The sequence below is a fragment of the Triturus cristatus genome, chromosome 7 (assembly GCF_964204655.1).
Source record: "Triturus cristatus chromosome 7, aTriCri1.1, whole genome shotgun sequence".
Taxonomy (NCBI): Eukaryota; Metazoa; Chordata; class Amphibia; order Caudata; family Salamandridae; genus Triturus; species Triturus cristatus.
Genome location: NC_140590.1, coordinates 724,694,558 through 724,715,309, shown reverse-complemented (window position 1 = coordinate 724,715,309; position 20,752 = coordinate 724,694,558). Strand labels below are relative to the sequence as shown.

Sequence of the window (20,752 nt, the reverse complement as noted above, 5' to 3'; positions counted from 1 at the left end):
GACAACCTTTCGGGCTTCTTTCACAACAAAATCCTCAAGATCTACTCCAACTTCCCACCCTAACCCTCCATAGAGGGCATCATCACACAACCTCCCACCACCACCAGGAGCAACTGTCTCCTAACAACCTGATGCTCGGTCACCACAAATGACACCAAAAGAATCATGGAGACCATCCACTCAGGGTCCCCCACAGACCCCTGCCCTCACCACATGTACAGCCTAGGAAGCACACTGATCAGTGCCAACCTCACCACCAACTCCTCCATCTTCAGCGGATACTTCACTGACAGCTGGAATTGTACAGAGGTCACTGCTCTGCTGAAGAAACCCTCCGCTAATCCAAGGACCTCAGCAACTACTAGCTTATATCCTTCCCAGTCAAAGTCCTTTAGAAAGGATCAACATGCTGCTTTCCACCCAACTTGACCAGCACTACCTCCTTGAATCCACCCAATCAGGAGTCCGCAGCAATCACAGCATGGAGACCGCCCTCCTTCCAGCAACAGAGGACATCCGCTCAGTCACGGACAGAGGAGAGACTCCTGCACTTATTCTGCTTGACCTTTTGGCAGTGTTCGATACCGTCTCACATGGCACCTACATCGCCAGACTTTAGGAATCAGGGGTCCAACGACTCACCCTAAGTTAGATCAGCTCTTTCGTCCCCAACAGGACACAATGGGTCAGACTCTCCACTTTCACCTCTGAACTCAAGCAGCTTTTCTGCGGAGGCCCCCAGGGCTCCTCCCTCAGCCCAGCCCTTTCCTGTGTTTACATGGCACCTATTGCCTCCATCACAAGAACACACAACATCAACATTGTCTCCTATGCCTATGAGACTCGGTTCATTCTCTCCCTCACCGACACAAACACCACCAGGAGTCAACTCCACCGCCTTCATGTCTAACGTAGCAAACTGAATGCAAGAGAACTGCCTCAAACTCTTTGGAAAAAAGAACTCCTCCAGAAACCTGTGCATCAACCTTGATGACAAGCACTCAATGAACAAACAAGTCCACGCCGTGATCACATACTGTTGTCATATCCTCAGAATGCTTTATAAAATCTTCAAATGACACCGGACGCACGGTCAACCCGTTCCTCATCACCAGCAGACTCAACTACAACAAAGCACTATATGTTGGCATCTCCAGCCAACTCATCCAAAGACTCCAAACCATCCAGAACACCGCCACCAGACTCATCCTTGACATCCCCAGAAGCGCACACATCACACCCTACCTTGTGGAACTGCACTGGTTCCCATCCAGAAACAATGCAAATTTAAGCTTCTCATCCACGCCTACAAAGCCCTCTACAACGCAGGACCAACGTACCTCAATGACCAACTCCAGCTCTACTAACTCTATGGACATCTACTCTCCACTTCTCTCTACCTCACATGAATGATCGGAAGAAGCAAGACAGGAGGTAGCACTTTCTCCTTCATCACAGCAAAAAACTGGAATGAATTCCCTCTACATATTAGGACCACCACTCCACTCCTCGACTTCCACAAGAAGCTAAAGACTTGGATGTTCTGCCAAGAGTACCTCCAGACCTATGCTCCTGCACCTGGATGCCCTCACAGGTGATAAAGCTGTGCCATATAACATAACATAGTTGAATCCACCCTTTCAGCATAAGTCCAGTCGTTTATGGGTAACATCGGAGAGGCCTGATAATAGTGTAACAGCTGTAATCCTAACCCTTCATCAAAGTGGGATTGTAAACATTTATTGAAGGCTATCCTGGGTTGTTTCCCTGCTCAAAAAAAACTTGGTAGCAAGAGGGAACCCCGCTCCCCCCGCCCCACCAAAAGGGAGAGCATATGGATGGTTCTGAAAAAGAAAAGTGGTTCTGAAGAAGAAAAGCCATTGGGGCAGGGTGATCATTTGAAAAAGAGCCCCTTGTTCCATCATCGAAAGTGAGAGTTTGCCCCAGTTTTCGAGTGTGGTATGAAGTTGGCTGAGCTTCTCATTTATGTTGAGCTCCCAGCTCTGTGCTGAGCCTAACAACATATACATTCCCAAATATTTCAAATGGGAAGCACACTGTAAAGGGCAGCTCACAGGGTTGGCCAGCTCGATTATTGGGCCACTAACGAGGGAAAGAACCAACTTCTCCCAATTCACTGTAAGGCCAGAGTCTTCTCCGTAGATTTAATAATGTACCTGGGACCGGGGACGGTGACTGGTCTAGATGGCCCTTGTAAAAACAGGGCATTGTCAGCATATAATGCTGTGCGGTCTTCATGGTTCCCATGTCACCGTATGCCTCAGACTCAGATGTCCATTCAGACCCACATCAATCAATCAATCAATCAATTCATTCTTTATTCTGGTACAAAAGTATCCTTGAAAGTGCATACAAAAAGAGACTGTTTTTAAAAAGGGGCCGCTTGTGGTTCTGTAGAGAGCTGTGCTAAATGCTGTGGTAATTGCAGGCGGTGTAAGCAATGCCTGGTTCTCTGGTGAGGCTTGAATCATTTCTGTTCCCAATGAACTAGGCTTCGATTCACCTTCACAACATGATTGCCCAGCACCTTGGCCAGGATTTTGGCTGAATTATTGATCTGGAAGATTGGCCTATAAGAGGCGCAATCTGCTGGAGGTTTGTCCTGTTTGTGAATTACCACAAACGTGAGACCCCCTAAGATCATATAGCCGGATTCACTGTCTCTTCAATTGGGAGGCGCAGCTATGGGGCCAGGCTTGGTGCATATCTTTTAAAAATAAATCTACTGGGAAACCACTGGAGCCTGGGGTTTTGCCTGCGTGTATGCTGCCAATCGCTTTTATAATTTTGTCCTCCGAGAGCGGGAGGTTCAGTGCCTCTCTATCCCATGATAGGAGCTCGGGAAGTCTGAGCACCTGCTCCCTTTCTGCGTATAGTGCCCTATAATAGTGAGTGAGTACTTTCTTGTATAGCGCATGGCTACCCTAGAGCATCCCAGCGCTGTAAGACCAGAGAACGTTAAAAGACATTATTGAAACAAAAATGTCTTTAGTCGCTTCCTGAAAGCCAGATGATTAGATTCATGCCTGATGTTGTCGGGGAGTTTATTCCATCCTTTGGCCGCTTGGACAGAAAGCAGGCGGCCGCCCATCTGGGCCAACTTCACCCTGGGAACTACAAGCAGTGTTCGTTGGTTGGATAAAAGAGATCTAACCAATTGATGGCGACGAAACAGGGAGTCCAGAATGGACGGGCCAACATTGTGGATGGACTTATGTGCCAAACACATAGTCTTGAACACAAACAATCCTTTCCTGAATTGGTAGCCAATGAAGCAACCGAATTGAGGCCTTCGCAGAACATCGTTTGGGGACTTTCGTAAGCAAGCGAGCTGCACAATTCTGCACAGATTGCAGAGTTTTTATGGTAGCTGCTAGTGCCCCCATATAAATAGCATTTGCATAGTCCAGTCGCGAAAGAATCAACGACTGGACCAATACGCGTCTGTCTTCAAATGGAAGAAGATCTAGGACTTTTTTTAGAACTCGCATCAATCCATAGCAGGTCGCGGCCACCTTCTTAGCCTGATGTTGGAAATTCAGGGCAGAGTCCAGCCAGACCCCCAAGCTTTTTATTTTGGTCTTGGGCACCGGAGGAGGTCCCAGACAATGCGGACACCAGGGGTCCAGGTTAATTGGGGCTTTGTAGCCCAGCAGCATAATATCCGTTTTGGCCCCATTTAGCTTTAAAAAAGACGAGGTCATCCATTCAAGGACTTTGGTGAGACACGGGGTCAGATTGTTGATCCCCTGATGTAAGGCATCGTCCCTCACTAAAGAAACAACCAGCTGCGTGTCATCGGCGTAGGTGATAAGCTGGATTCCCCAGGGATGCACCACCTCAGCCAAAGGTCTCATGTAAATGTTAAACAACGTGGGGCTGAGTGATGATCCCTGGAGAACGCCGTGACTCAGTTGCAGCTGGCTCGATGACACCTCATCCTCAAAAACGGAGAAGCATCTGTCTGATAGAAAGGAATGGAGCCATTTAAGGGCCAATCCAGAGACCCCTGCAAGACGTAGCCGATGCAGCAGGAGAGAGTGGTTTACAGTGTCGAAGGCTGCGCTGAGGTCCAATAGGACCACCGCAGCGCAGCCTCCCGAATCCACAATACCCCTAGTCGCCTCCACCACCGCCACCAGAGCTGTTTCTGTTCCTTGCTTGGCTCTGAATCCAGTCTGGGTTGAATGTAATGAGCCCGTAGACTCAACAAATGAAGAGAGGGCCTGATTAACGTGTTTTTCAGCTATTTTGCTGAGACTCGGAAGCAGCGAAATAGGTCTGTAGTTCACCAGATCTTCCGGGTCCAGATTAGGTTTTTTTAACAGGGCCTGGACCTTTGCCTTCTTCCAGTTGGGGGGTACTACCCCTGAGGCCAGAGACGCGTTGATGACCTGCGTTATCACCGGACATACTGTTTCCGAAACCTACTTAAGAACCGTCGGAGGAGCAACATCCTGAGGAGAGCCCGATTTTAAGTTGTTAAGGAGCCTTCAACAATAGCAAGTTCTAACAGCGGAAAGGCTTTGAGATCTCCAAATAAGTTAAGGGCTCCCCCCTTCGACCTTTCATTACCACTCTCCATTTCGTCTGGAGTATATGGAGTTGTCACAAAGCTAGAGTAGATGTTGGACACTTTGGATGCGAAGAAAACGGCTAGGTCCTCGCAATGTTTCTGAGGGTCCGGAGCAGGATTGGTAGCCCTAGGAGTAGCAACCAGAGATTGAAAGATTTTAAAAATCTCTCTGGGGGCATTGGCTGCTTCCGAGATTTTACCCTGGTAATATGCTGCTTGTGTGGATTTCAATAATTTTTTGTATGATCTGAGGGATGCTTTATATTCAGTTTTTGCAGCAGGTGCAAAGTCCTTTCTCCACTTCCTTTCTGCTCGTTTGCACAGTTGTTTATGCTCCTTAAGTTTTCCAGAGTACCACGGTTGTTTATTATGACCCTCCCGATGCCGCATCTCTTTTTTTGGGAGGGTGGCATCTAAGGTGTAATTAAGCCAGTTGTCAAAGGCTTCATTAGCAACCACTGGATCCTCATGGGGAATAGGCGGACACCTCCTCAGGGCTGCCTCCCAGTCCCTGACCGGTAATCTAGACCAAACTCGGCCAACTTTCTTTGAAAGGGTAACCCTATGATTCTGTATTTCTGGAGACCACACAAAGGAGAGTAGGGCGTGGTCTGACCAGGGAACAAAGTAGGGCTGATCACACACAATGTTCGCAAGGTTAGTAAAACAATGATCTAGTAGATGCCCGGCTACATGAGTAGAGCTTGTCACAATTTGTTCCAAGTGTACCACTCCCAAGGTATCGAGCAGACATTGCGAAGCAGCTGCATCGACTTCATCAAGGTGAATGTTGAGGTCGCCCAAGATGGAGAAATTGGGGGCACTGCTAATGGAGAGAGAAATCTTGTCTAGAAGGATATTACAGAAGTCACGGTAATCACCCGGGGGTCTATACACCAAAATCCCTGAAAAAGTACACGTGAGCAAAAAGGATATGGAGAAGCCAAGACTCTCACATTTTGCAAGTGGACTCTCAGAGGTTCTACATCTAAAGATGTTCTTATAGATAATTGCCACATCTCCTCCCCGCCCTATTAGACGATCCTGTCTGATGATCGAATAATTGGACGGGAGCGTCTGGACTATATTCGGGTCGGATGACTCGGTCAGCCAAGTCTCAGTTAAAAAGAGTACGTCTGGGCCTCGTTCCTCTAGGATCAAATGGATCTCCATGGCATGCCTCGGGAGAGATCTGCAGTTTAACAGGGCGAATGTAAAACGGGTAATATTAGCTCTCACTAGCTTTAAAGGCTTGCAATGGGGGCAGAAGGATATTATGTCCTCTGGTAAGGTCTCTATCGGACAAATGGACCTCACATCACCTCTAAGAGCCCTTAGCAGATCACCACTGTAAATGAGGGTATTAGGAGGTGGGGATTCCATTAATATGGCCCTGAGCCCCGTCCTAATGTGGCCTGGCACAGCCGGGCTTTCCTTAGGCGCTCCTTCGGCGCTCTAAGGCGCGTCCGCTAACGCGTACGCTAGCGCGTACGCTAGCGCATAGATGGACCGTTTCAATTTATGCGCTTTCTCGCGTCGTGTCCAGCCCTACCTCCCAGCAACTAGCGCGGCAACCTCATCCTCCCCAAGATGGCCGCTGTAGTGGATCGGCCCCTCTAGGTCCCGGTAAACAGAGTGCCCAACTCGGCTCGGGGAAACTAAGAGGTCCCCGAAGGGTGCGGCGCTAGGTGGGTGTATTCAGTCACTCATACAAACGTCAGGTGCAAATAAGCAGGTAAAATATATTTTTTTTAAAAGTACAGGCAAAACAATTTAAAATGTGTTACAATAGCTGACTAGCTCCCGGCTTCCGCCTCAGGAGCAAGAGAACGTCCCTAGGTCTTACCCGGCTGCTCTGTGCCTCTCAATTTATGCGCTTTCTCGCGTCGTGTCCAGCCCTACCTCCCAGCAACTAGCGCGGCAACCTCGTCCTCCCCAAGATGGCCGCTGTAGTGGATCGGCCCCTCTAGGTCCCGGTAAACAGAGTGCCCAACTCGGCTCGAGGAAACTAAGAGGTCCGCAAAGGCTTCTTCTATATCCTGGGGAGCGGTGACCATGCCATGTTCCTGAGCCTGTATGCGTGGTACAAATCACGTTTCAACCTTCCTGTTGGTTAACCAATATAACAATTTACCAGCTTTGTCCCCAGCTTTGTAGACCTTTGTTTAGTGGCCAGAACTACAATTTTATCCTGAATCCAGAATTTGCCTTTATGTGCCTCCCTTGCCACCTCTAGCCTGCAGAGTGTATGTGAGCCGGGGTGTTTTTCAGCCTCTCCCTAGAGTCTTAATTGCCCACTCAAGTGCAGCAATTCAGCCCTTTGTGTTTTTTTTGTGGTTTGAGGTCTAGAAGATGCTATCCCCTCTGATAACAGCTTTAAGAGATTCCAATATTGTAACCTCAGACACAATCTAGCTCTTTTAAGGACCCGGAAGCATTCTATTGTTTCTCTAATTTCGTCTTGAAATCTGGTCTCCAATGGAAGCCAGGGGCCATGCCCCGTCCTGCCCAACTTCCCTCTACAGAAGCCAAACCTTACCTCAACAGGAGAGTAGTCCGAAAGCTATCTCAGAAAGAAATTCGAGCCTGATTATGATAGTGGCAGTCGTAACGCCAACAGCCCTTCCGTTCGACTGTCGTATTATGATACTGGCAGATGGACCCACAGCTGTTAGATGCAAGACCACAGCCTTCGTCGGGATCATAAATCCTGATGGAGCATCAGTCAGAGGAGCGTCCCAGAATGGCAGCAGTGCTGAAGCAGGCACCTGTGTCTGGATTTCGATACCCCTTTCCGACAGCCTTTTCATGCCGGGAACCTCTCCATGAAAAGGTTGTCTGAAAGGGCTCCGTGGCCCCAAACAGGGCCCCCGACATTGGAGCCCAGAGTAAAATGTCAATGGGGGCACATGTGGTGCCCTCCCTCTCCTGACTTTGCCGTATGTGCACTGTGTTCCATGCACAACATGGTACATGACACACGCTGCACAGACAAGACTGAGGACTTCTGACCGCCACCCCGAGGATGGCATCAAAATACGGATATCAGACTGTCCGCATGCTTGTCGGCGGACTGCTGACCGACACAACAGCATTGTAAACAGTCCGTGTCCGTGATCTCATGAAACAGCCCCGCCAGCACTAAAATGGTATCCAATCTGGACTGTGTGGTGTCTATCTGAGTGGGTGCATAATCCACCACACATCACAAAGTCCAGCCACCTGCATCCAGCCTCCCAGGGGTGCCCTCCTGCATGCAAGGGGGTGGTATAGTCCAGCGCATAATTCCCAACCTATTATCACTGAACCTGCAGTAGCTCATTTAGAAGCCCCAATAGGTCCTGATGTGCCCCGATAACCAGTGTGGGTGGTATACATACACTGAAAATGACCATGGTCTACCCTCCAACCTACCTGTGATTAATACTCATTGGCTCATGGGGTTATGTAAAAAGTCTATCAATTCAAAGGGGAAGATGCAGTGGAGAAGAATCGCTATCCCCATGGAGTCCCTGGTATAGCCGGAATGAAAGACTGTGGAGTTACCATGCCTAGCCAGGAAGGGGCAAGTTGTACCCAGTAGGTGTATTTCCTGGACCAGTAGTATGGTGTGAACCTACTTTTTCACTTGGAGGAGAACAGCTACCCTCTTGTTATTGAGTCTGTTCACATACCAGGAGGTCATCCTATAGAGGACTGGATTTGTCTCATGCGCCATGGTAATAGAGAAGCAAGAGCGGCAGAGTCGTACATCTGTGGAGCAACTCCAGTGAGCTGCATAAAAGCAAAAGATACCCCAAACTGTCCCAAAGACTCATCACCCCATACTTCTGAAAAGGAAGCATCTGCCGCCCATAGAACAAACTAAAAAATGAATTAACGGGGTGGGAGCTTTAGCAATTTCCCTGTTGTCGTGCTGTAAATTTGGAAGTTAGTTGGTGGTCATCAGTGACAGTACTATTGGCAGTTTTCGGCATGCCACCAAGCTCAGAATCGAGTTGTCTCTCTGGTGGGGCTAGTCACATTGCTCGCCTTCGAAGAAGAGGCCTTCCCCACTACACCCAACCGGCGGCATTTCTCTCTGTGGCGCCTGCGTCTTCCCCCACTCTGGGTTAGTTCATATGGACAGGGGGAAGCACTCTGATTTCTGCCTGCATTTGATCCGTTGGGGAGTCCATCTGGCGCTGGTGAGGTCTCCGCTCCTCCAACCACTCCCAGGCTGCCATTGGGTATCATTAAATAGTGATTTTCCATTTCAAAGACTATCTTCAGTCTGGTGGGATTGAAGAGCTTGTAGGAAATGTGCAAGGCCCTAACTTGTGCTTGACCTCAGCAAAGGACGTGCACTATTTCTGTACTTCAGAGTGTAATCTGGGAAGAGCAACACCTTGGCCGAATCACAGTTCAGCCCTTTTTTCAGCCTGGCCGAGCGTAGGCTAGCATCTCTGTTGGCATTATTAAGGATCCTCATGATCATAGGGCTCAGTGGCGCCCTCTCCAGCACCAAGTATGGTAACAGTGCTTCTGCTAGTGTCCAGGCTCTCAGCCAGGCAGTAAAGAATTGTTGGTTTTGTGCCCTTTGGGACCCCGACCAGCTCATGCTTCTCCCACGTCACTCGTTCCCTGTGGGGCCAGTCTCCGTTCACTCGGGGAAGGGGGAGCACACCTCTCCCCGGTTCTATCTGCTGCATGGCTGGTCCCTGAGAAATTCAATTGGATCTGCCTTCGCCCAGGTGGCGCTCTGCAGACCGCCTGGTGGGGGTCTCTCACCGCTGTCCAGCACAGCCCTGGTGCATCCAAGCCGTCATCAAATTTAGCGTAGCTTAATCACCCGATATCTCGGTGATAACCCAGCCGTGTGTGGGGTGCCAAATGTCACCCTCCCACCCCGCCAGCACCACACGGCTCGGAGCATCAGAGCCTCGGGTCCGCCATCTTCGGATTCCAACCCCGCCTCCTCTGCTATTGCTTGTTGTATAAGAGTTCATGTCTGTGTGGTCATATGCCTTAATCTTTTGGTGTTAAACATAGATGGTCTCGGCAAGCCAGTATGATAGTTTTTTTTTCTTGCAAGGCAGTACCTCAAAAATGAAAAGAAAAAAAGAGGATATGCCACCACCTAATCCTGATCGCCAGCCATATGCTTGCAATAAAAATATTCATTTTCAAAAACATAAACTCATATGACTGTTTTACTAGGCAATGTTGTTTAAATAAAAGACCTTTCAGTCGCACTATGAATTTTAGTATTATTGTTTGTGTATTGCTTGTGATGGAGCCACGAATAAATAATGACCTAATCAAGCAGTTGTATGGCAGCCAGGTACAATGTTAACGTCACTTAAATGTTTGATAACATCTCTATAAAAAGAAGATGGAAATAAATCACCATGTAACAGGGGCACCCGAAGAGCAAGCGGAAAACCTAAATAACCGGCATATAAAGTTAGTATTAAAAAAAAAAAGATGTAATAAAGCGGAGTTTGAACCTGCATTGTCACTGAGAGAAAGGAACTATTTTTAGGCGGATGAAATCAATGTACAGATGCTTTGTGTAGTCACTCCAAGTGAAGGGGTAAAGTGGACTGGCCAAAGTCCCATGCTGTGTACTGTTTGAGTGGAAGGAAGATAACTGACAAGAATCCTCCTATGTATGTATAGCATGTATGATTTATTTGCAAAAACAGTTGCCTGGTAAGAAATCGACTAAAGATGTCTCAAACCAAACCTGAAAAAACTACCTAAGAATTGATTGATGTCTCGATTGGTGTGATTGGCTGATCAAGAGAGAAATTCAAGAATAATACTTCGGGAATGACGTTTACCTATGTTGCTTGTATAAAATAATAATTTTACATTAGCCTAACCGCAAGTCCTTGAGCCATGTTTTCCCGCTGATGCTTAAAGGAAGTTGCCTGTCCCTGACATCTCGAGCATCTCTTTCGCATCTTGGCTCCGTAGTCTAAACAGTGACTAACTTGCTAGTCAAAATATTGACATTCTTGTTACAAACCGAAGGTCGTCTTTCTTTCTCCCTTCGGACACTTGTGTGCTGTCAGTTTATTAACCCCCTCATGTGCTCTACAAGGCAGACCTGTTTGAGAAATACTATTAAATGTGTGTCCTGCCTTTACACGGTGAGCACGCTCCATCCCTGCTTTCTGGGGGGGACTCTGACTGGCTGGACCTGTGGCTCAGAGGCTATTAATCTTAATATTATTAATAGGCATTTTCAGCCTCCGGTCGGTGTGTGCCATTATATCAAGTTAAAATATCCTAAGTTATTGCTAACTCCATTGGAATAGTCTCCCTCTGCACACCTGCATGTGGCGTCTAATTGGAATTGGGGCCGTCGCAAATAAAATGGGATTTTGAAGTTTTTTAATGATTGTTGCACATTCCACAATTAAACATTCATGGAATATTTGGCATTTTCCAAGTTTTACAAACTGGACGAATTCATTATTATTTTATTTCTAAAGCAGACAGCAAACGAAAGTTGGCATAAAAGATGGCCGTGCTTCTAGGAATGTCCTCTGATCCCCTTTATACGCAGTAAATGTAGATTCTCTGAATGCAGGGGCTGGCGAAAAAAGTAATAATGAACGAGTTCTCGTTCATAAAAAATAATAATCTGAGTCTTACTGGAGCTCATAACTCCTTTGTTCCACAGCCAGCCAGCCTAGATGCCTCCAGGCTTAACAGGCACCACCCTGACTGAGAATGTTCGCACACAGTCGAGATGGCTGATTTAAAAAAGAATTCAAATGTATGTCGCGTCCCATGGTAATAAAAAGAACCTAATTTGGAAAAAGTTTCAGGCAGATTATGATTTATTTACTTGGGCGTCCATATTCATTAAACTGTTACCTCACTGCAGGTTCAAGAAAATGGGAATCATTGCATCCACTATTCATAGCTTAAGCGTATGCTCAATGTATGTATTTAAATGAAATCTTTTAATAACGACTGCATCTTTATCCGAGAAACATGTTTTTTTAATTGGTATTCATGCGATATGCATACAAAGTGCAACAGAACCAAAGAGTGCCACATATAAGAGATACAGTTTCAGATATCCACTTTACGGTCATTAAGTTCACTACAACGAGTGTCAACAAATGTGCAGTGAGGGGACCTCACGTCCTTGGGTCATGAGAGTGGCAGTAGTTCGTCAGCATTGAGTTACAATCGTTCCTTACAGTAAGACATATCAGACAACCATTGACGTTTGGTGGGTGATGCACACTTTCCCCAGTTCCTCACAACCCATCTTTTGGCCAACAGTAATGCCTCTGCCAGCAGTCTACGCATCTCCAGTTGCAAGAATTAACCAGACTAAGCAAACACATGTGTGGTCGGCACGCCACAGGTTCCAGCGCCATCACAGTAAGGGTGTCGGTAACCTGCACCCAGAATTGTTGTGTTGCGAGGCATAACCATGCCAGAGAACCATAATGTTTAGTACGGCACTGAGCCTGTCCCCTTTGATGATATTCACATGTGTATTGCTCACCCAATGCCCTTGAATGTTCTTTAGTGTTAAAATGAAGCTTATTCTTCTTTGGTTCTGCCTTGTGTCTCCATGGAAGAATTCAGGGCCGAGTGGAGCAACTGCCTAAATGCTAAAGAGTTGTATATGCATATTATTTATTGTTGTCCATTACGATTAGCAAAACTTAAAAGTACGCTTAAGACAGTGTTCATTAAAATAGGAATTCGTTCCTGTTGAGCTGCGCTTTTAATGTCTAAATGAATGCTGCCCACAGCTGTATAACAGATTTATAAAATCCATAACTTTGGTTAATAACCTATATGTATACTTCGATTAACCATGATTGTAAAAATTGTATTTATGTTTTACGTTGTTTTGACTAATACATTTTTAATGTGTATTGAAAGGCCCGGGTAGGTGTCAGAATTGCGTGACTTGAATTTTGTTTTTTAATTAATCAGAATAACCTGAACACTAAAGAGCCAGTAACCAGCCAGCATGCCCAAGCACAGCCTGCTACAATAGACTTGAGTCTGAAAGGACACAAATCCGCTCCACCATTTTTTTTAAAAGCGGAAACTGCACACCTTTAGGGCAACCCTCCTGGTCCAAAACAACTAAGAAAGACAAAACCTTAGCGGCGAGCAAAAGGCTGGCCTAATAAAGGGATGCCAGAGGACGCTGTCTTAGTAAGCCATGGTGGTTCCCATAGCCATTGGATTCAATGCACAGGTAGGAGGAGCCTGCTTGTCTAACCTGATAATGTTTGTGTTGTTGGCATAGAACAAATCTCTACATCTGAATGATCTGATCAACTCAGATAGAGGATGGACATAGGTGAAATATCACCTTTAAAATGACATTTTGTCCATCCATGATTGTGTCAATCATGTGGCATTCTAAATGAGTGGGGCCAGAGCCCGGCTCATTCAAGTCCAATGAATACTTTCCTGAGTCCCTTTGTCTGGTCCCGTCAATGTGCACATTGAAGTCACCCATCACTTTAAGTTTACTGAACCGCAGCATGACTGGAGTATAAAGAACAATAAAAGTGCAGATATCCGCTTTTGAACACTTGGAGGCCAATATCCATCCACAAAGATGAAGGACAGCTCAGTGGAGAATTAGCAAAATTACAGATTAGGAGTTTGAAGGAAATATATTCTTCTTTAAAATCTCTGACAATTCCTCTCCTCTCACACCTTCCCTATTGAGATACAGTGTTGAAGTTCTTTGGGAAAGCTTTAGACACTTAAAGATAGGAGGAGGATCAAAGCCATATGTCCACAAAATAAAAGATCCCACTCTGTTGTTCCACTAACGAGTTACATTTAATCCGGGCACAAGAGATTATCCCCTGCCTAAGTTTTTACACTAATGGAACCTGCTGGTCTAGAAGCATTTTTGGTGCTGGTGAGGAAGCCGTGCAGCCTCCACAGTTCTGACTACCCCCAACTGATCCATCATGATCACAGACTTGCCCGCTGGTGTAATAGTTTGTCATAGCCTCATAGAATGAAACTGTTAGACATTCAGAGCCCTTGGGTGACCGAGCAAATGAATGGAAGCGCCAAATGGCTTTGCATTTGGTGCGCTTGCTGCATAGCTGAGTATTGATAACTCTCAAATGTTTCCCTGCTGGGAATGAAGTCTAGACTGCCAACCCAGCACCACAGGCAATAGAGGGGCACATTCATGATGTAACACCAAGTGGTCACAGCTCAGGGCCTGCGAAGTTAAGGTCATGAAAATCACTATTTTCGGCTGGAGTGAATTCTAATGAATCCTTTTCTCATTTGTAGGTCTTCTTCCATGCTCAGTTGTCTTGGACTGTAGTCTTGTGAACAGCATTGATTATACTGCGGTGTTAGGAATCGAGGACTTGCTGCAGGAGTTCCACAACAAGGGGGTCTCCATTACTTTTTCGGCCATGAAGGTGTGTATGCATGTTTGTTGGAGGAAGAGCGGCTGGATTTAAAATGGATGCGGGTTGATCTAATTCTGAAATTTAAAATGTATTACTGGTGTCAAGTCCTCATTTTTCTACTACGGCATGGTGATGATTACAGATTAATATCTTTTATGTGTATAAATGGACTCACATTTAGATGATAATGAGTATTGTCCTATTCCATTGTAAGGGGCACTCTGCTCTCAGAATATAGTTATATAATGCACCATATAATGAAATGATATTCAAAGGCTCATCTATCTCTCCTTCTATTAGGCTCCTGTCTTACAGGTCTTGCTCTCTGCTAACCTCATAGGATTCCATCATTTTCCCAGTATTGCGGATGCAGGTAAGGGGGCCCTGCTGGGTCAGTGAGCATACAGGCGTCGAAGAGTGGGAGATAGGACTGTGCGATATGTGAAGTACCCATTGAAAGTTTCTTTGGGAGAACTAAGGTGGGGCTCAAATGCAGAACGTGTAAGAAGGCAGAGGGAGAGTAGATTAATCTAGAGAAATTGTGAACCCGAGTGTCGCAGCCTAAGGTGCTGTGCTTAAAGGAACCACCATAGGTGGTGCCAAAGGGATGGGGCCAGAGTTTTGGTTATGAAAGGAACATGGCAATGCAAACCTTCATTTTACCTTTACTCCTTCTTTTCCCATGTCCCACGTACCTTCAAGTCCCTAATGCCTGCTTGTTCCCTTCTGCAGATGACCATTCCCTCCACATAAACACACAAGTTCTCAGTGTGTTGATAGTATCTGTAGCCTTTGAACACCTCAAAATGTAATAGAGCGGAGTGTGAAACGGGGCTAAAACAGTGATGCATTGGAGAGTAGATGTTTAGAGAGTAGGTGTTGGGGGGGGGGGGGAATTGCCCCGGTAAGACAACAATGGAGAAATGATTTGGGATGAGAGTGGAGTGGGGTTTCCCGCTGCATTTTGTTAAACAATTCTCACTGTTGAGAGACCCTAAAGGATGCAAAATATTTCATGATATTTTTGGATTATTCTACTATAAGAAATATTTGGAAAACCATAGAAGAATATTAAGCATTTTAAAGCACATTTGGAAAACGCCACTGGCCAAAAGAGGGTTGAAAGTTATAGGGACTGTTTGAGGGATTGGAGGGGACACAAAGTCATTTCTGGGAAATTTTTGACATATGGTGAGGGCGCAACCAGGAAAAAAGTTAAATATAGATGGCGACTCCAATTGCTGAAAAAACAAGTTCATCATTGTGCCTTTCATGACGGTAACAAAACAGGACATAATTCGAATAAAAACGTGTATTGGATTCAGGAAATATCTCTACAAAGATGTTTTAGAACAGTGTTTGGAAAATGGTCCATGGAAATTAAAAGATTTATTTTGAGCACTGCCCATTGTCGATGAGGGAGGGGAGAGATAGCAGAGAATATTGTGAACAGCGGGAATATATTGCTTAGGTGAATGATTCATCACGTTCGTAAGAGACCTTTTAATAGTGCTACCTAATGTGTAATAAGATAGAACCAACACTTTTATCAGCCCTGTTGTACTTTTCATAATCAACGCCACCACTGCGCGGCGGGGATGGTATAGACGGATCTATGCTTGAAAAGAACAGTATCATTCCTTCTCAGGAGGGATGCTCTGCTTATATTGGGTCATTCCTCGGATGGGCTGCCATACACTTACTGAGCAGTACTGACACTACTCACCTGGACAGCTATAGTTTTATGGGACAAGGCCAACACTTCTCTTTTAATGGAAAGAATCAACACTTCTAAGTTGTAAATAATGCTTTTCATGGTGAGTAGCAACACTTACTCAGATTGATGATATACTTTCCATAGAAAGTGCCAATACTTCCCAGCACAGTTTTCAGTTTCATACTTTTATTGACTATTTTTGTGTTCCTTGGCTTTATTTTTGTATACCTATGTAGAAGAGGGTGACCGTAGAATTCTCCCTTGTACTTCAATGGGGGTTAGTGGGGAATTGAAAAGGTCTGCCTGGATCCCAGTGTTTTTCCCCCTCTAGCCAGATTGTGTTAGGCTCTTGATATGTATTCTAACCCACAGTCCTGTCATTCCCTACAGAGGCTGCGTCCCAGGAGGAGTGGGCGACATATAATAATTAGCCCTTATTTCAGAATGCTGACTTGAGGAGTCCACTACTGTTGACACAGAGGACCGAGATGTTGTATGGAAATCCTGTTTCCTGGAGATTGACCTCCTGCTGCTTTGGAAGCACAGTAGTTTCAGTGAGCGTACAACGTTGTGTGCTGGATACGTGGGATGGACTCCACGTTTGCAGACGTTTGCACAAGATTATTTTCCTTTCCAACTAAGAGCCGTCCTTCTGCACCATTACATTGTTCCTGCTCTGTGGAGAGTCCGCTAGCTGGACAGGGTCATACATTGTTGGACGTCCTACAACTATTCCATTCCCTGTGAATTCACACTAAGGCCTTTTTGTGGGAGGCCTATCAAGATGAAGGACAACACTATCTCATCTCCATAAGGAGAGGCTTCATGCGTGTACCGCTGTCTCCTCTGACTGCCCTGCTGTGAAAGCATAACCAACCCATAATGGGTCCTTTTAACACTAGTGTTTGGTTTTGGAGAAACATCTCCCCACAATCTGTTGTCCTTCCATGGAAGTTCATTGTACCAGTGCAATGCAAAGTGATATGACTAGGTCTGTCCCGCAGTCAGGCTACCAGTGCAAAGTGTCACTTAGTTATCAAACTAATAGTCCTTGCACACTAAAGTAAAACAAAGCATTGGCAAAGGCAATTGGTCTCGCCTATGTAACTTATTGGCTTTGCTTTGGGTTTTTAGCCACGTTGTACAGAATTCGCTCTCTAAAGAGGGGTTTAAGCTTTATAGGTTCAGTTGCATATTGAATGGGAAGGCAAAGAAGATCTGGTGCAGAGTTCTACCGAAGCAGGTTAAAACTATGCCTGGGCTTAGTTCGCGGAGATTTGCTACGCGGAACTTCGCGGAGTTACAAAAACCTCTGCGAAGTTCCGCAAGTGGCAGAGTCGAGCAGCAGCTCGTGAACATACCGTTCGCGATCGTGAGCAGGGAAAAAACTCCGCTACACATCGCGAAGCGGAGTTTTCTGCTCTCTGCGAGCTCCGCGCAGTGCAGAAAACTCCGCAAATGGAGCGAAGTTCACCGCCCAGGCCTATGGAAAACGAACTGAAATGCACCATCCATAAAGTGGAAGGTAACCGGCAATGGGTGGCAGCTTGCAGTGTAGATGGGTCGGAGAGAGCAATCAACAAAGGGGATGGGAAACTGTATCGCAGTGGCATCTTGTGTGAATGAAGGAGTATAGTCATGGGGAGAGGAGAGCGAAGTCATTATGATTTCCCCATGATTAAAATAAAAAGAGGTAGGTGTTTATAAAGAGATGATGATAGCTTTGAATCCTAAAGGACACCCAGTAGACAAGCACTTGGCATGACTGCATAGACTCTCTATTCAATAGATTTATATATTCTATTCTACATATATATATTCAGTGGGGTAGGGGTAGAAAACTGGAAGCAGCGGCTCGGATCACAAGTCCCTGCATTCTTGCAGGCAGTCTGCCTTTGCTACTCATTGCCGTGGGAAAACTACAATATCATTAATCAATGTAAGAAAAATGTTCTTAAAAACCAAACAATTTTGTCTATAACTGAAACCGCTGATTTTAAGAAACATGGAATACTAATAAATAATGTTTTGAAACAAAATAAGTTGTTACCAAGACTGTGTCCTACTTTTATTGCTGTCCATTACCTGAAGACTAAAAGAGGAACAGGCATATTTTCTTCTAAAAAAAAAAATCACCATAACTCCTGATATCATGACAAGATGCAGTGTTTGGATGCCAAGAGCAAGTATTCACCTGCTTTGGCTATTTGGTTGGCCCCCTTTGGCCAGTGTCTGCTCCTGCTGCTTCACAGAAGGTTAAGAAAATGATGATGCTTTCCTTCTCAGATCTCTCATTCACCACTGAAATAAATGCAGAAGTTAAGGATTTGAATATGCCAGTCACCATGCTTTGGAGAATGCTTCCTCTTTTTCTTACCAGACTGAACTGACAAAATCCATTGTTGTGGGACTTGACTGCTGCATTGACTTGTATATGGGAATCCATAGAATCTTACAGACAACAAAGACTATTAACCCCTTCAGTGCCCATGACGAGATAGTCTCGTCATGGAGCACGGTTGCGCTGTGCCCATGACGAGACTATCTCGTCATGAACCCCGCCCGCTAATTCAACGCCCGGCACAGGGCGGGGAAAGGGCGGGGCACTGAAGAGGTTAACTTAGGCTGCCAGAATGTATTTGTATTGTATTGTATTGTAAATGCTTTATATAGAGCTTAATACCCCGGACGAGGTGTTGAAGCGCTATTTCGGCGAGTAGCATGCTACTCCAGAACCGATAAGGATTAGTGGTGAATTAGTATAGTGGAATATGAAAGTAATTTGAGTGGTGGATATTAGTCAGTTATTTGGATTGAGAAGGATAGCTAAGGGATAGAAGAGGGAAAAAAGGTTTGTGTTTATATAGCGCGTTTTACCCCTTATAGGGTGTTGAAGCACTTACTTGGCGAGTAGCACGGTACTCTGGAACCGATGAGGATTAGTTGTGAATTAGTATAGTGAAATATGAAAGTAATTTGAGTGGTGGCTATTAGTCAGTTATTTGGATTGAGAAGGATAGTGGAGGGATAGGAAAGGGGGAAATGTTTGCATTTATTTAGCGCTTGTTACCCCATATGGGGTATTGAAACGCTTTTTTTGGCAAGTGGCACGCTACTCCGTAACCCATTAAAGGATTAGTGTTGAATTAATATAGTCTAATATGAAAGTAAATTGAGTGGTGGGTGTTAGTCAATTATTTGGATTGAGAAGGGTGGCAGAGGGATAGAAGAGGGACTAAGGTTTGCATATATATATATATAGCGCTTGTTACCCCTAATGTGGTGTTGAAGCACTTAATTGGCGAGTAGCACGCTACTCTGGAACCCATAAAGGATTAGTGGTGAATTAGTATAGTGAAATATTAAATTTGAGAAGTGGACATGTTAGTCTGTTATTTCGATTGAAAAGGATAGTGGAGGGATACAGGGCCGGCTTTAGTGCTGGTGGCGCCCTGTGCGACCATGTTTGTTGGCGCCCCCCCAATGACCACCTCCACCACGGATTCTCTCACTATCACCCTTTAACAGTGACCAAGTCACCATAACCAAACTCTCTCAGATGCATTCAATTAGTCATATAGCGCCACTCATACCAGTGTAGGGTGTCTGAGCACTTTGCATCACACACATATTACACAGAGACAATCAAGCATACGTGTGTAAATCATTGTATTGAAAATGTTACATAAGCCAAAGGACTGAAAGTGTAGGAGTCACATGTCATCCATACTGGTAGGCAGTATAGTTTAAGAGTGCTTGGTGTGGAGAAGCACAAACGCAGAGTCGAAAAAGAAACAGCATAGTTGGCAGTTTTCTTTAATAATAAGAACCGATTTCGAGCCAAATTAACCCTTTTTGCAACATTAATCAATGTTCTAATAATGTATACTTTGCAGTGTATGCAGTTCTGGGATGAAAGTTAATAGCTCACTATTCTATATTAGGACTTTAAGTTATAAATTGCAAGTAACAAAAAGATGTCTCTTTTGAAAGCAGTAATCTGCTGATCTGTTTACATCATACGCACTCTGTAATCTACTTGGTACACGTTCTTTGGAGCAGGCATATTAACCCTCTGCACTAACTTCACCGAAGTCAAAACCTCAACTATACAAAATGCTGATCTCTCTACAGGAAGATAATTAATCACACGAGTTTTCTTGAAATTTTTGTGAGGCCTGGTAATTGCCGGCGGAAAGAAACGCTGAAGCAGGTGCTTCAAAAGCTTAATAAACTTTCAAACACGGCGCCCCCAGGAAAGCAGCACCCGGTGCGGTGACACCGGTCGCACCGCCCTAAAGCCGGCCCTGGAGGGATAGAAAAGTGAAGGATTTAGACTTTTTTTGGCGGGGGAGGTCCTAGAAGTAGTGGGAGGCTTGGGATGAGTAAAAAGGGATGTGGAGTAGAAGAGTCAGAGGGAAGAGTTTAGAAAGGTTGTTTTGGGGGATCAGTGTAGTAAAAGATGTGTCTGGTGGTGCAAGGAGGGGTAGAGTAGGGAAGAGTCTAGAAAGGGCAATTTTGGGGATCATAGTAGTGGTATGGGGCTTGGGATGAATGAGAGAGTGGAGGTAATGGATAGATTGATAGAGAGGTATAGGATGAGCAATAGGCTAGCGCATTAGAAAGAGTAGTAGAAAGAGGTTTGAGATGAGTCAGAGTTGAGGTAGAAGATATATATTGAGAGAGGTATAGGGCGAGTAATAGGGTAGTGCATTGGATTTGCTGAATTAGAAGAAAGTAATAAATATATAGATCCATAAGTACATGGAAAGTTTATAGATGCATAAAGGAAGCAATATATGTAGATTAAAGATTTTGATAGAGGTATAGGGTGAGGAATAGGGTAGTGCATTGAATATGCTTTTTGGGGGGAGTAATAAATATATAGATCCAAGTACATGGAAGGTATATAGATGCATGAAGGAAGTAAGTATGAGTAGATTAAAGATGTATTCGCCTTACAGAGTTTTGGCCATGTCAAAGCACAGCAAGCACTCCATGGCAAGCATGTGACAT

General features: G+C 45.2%; 1 protein-coding gene across 3 annotated transcripts in view; it reads left to right on the top strand.

Annotated features, from left to right (window-relative positions):
* The window catches only part of SLC26A11 (solute carrier family 26 member 11), a 256,645-nt gene that overhangs the window by 162,658 nt on the left and 73,235 nt on the right, over nt 1-20,752 (top strand). For 2 of the 3 annotated variants that reach the window (XR_014966589.1, XM_085617434.1), the window contains exons 15-16: nt 13,895-14,028; nt 14,320-14,392. Coding sequence is in view for 2 of the 3 variants with exons in the window: in XM_085617434.1 (XP_085473560.1) it covers nt 13,895-14,028; nt 14,320-14,392 (207 nt within the window). In the remaining variant the exon portion in view is untranslated. Of the gene's footprint in view, nt 1-13,894; nt 14,029-14,319; nt 14,393-16,126; nt 17,776-20,752 lie in introns of those variants that run through there. The other variant, XM_085617435.1, reaches the window with a different exon arrangement.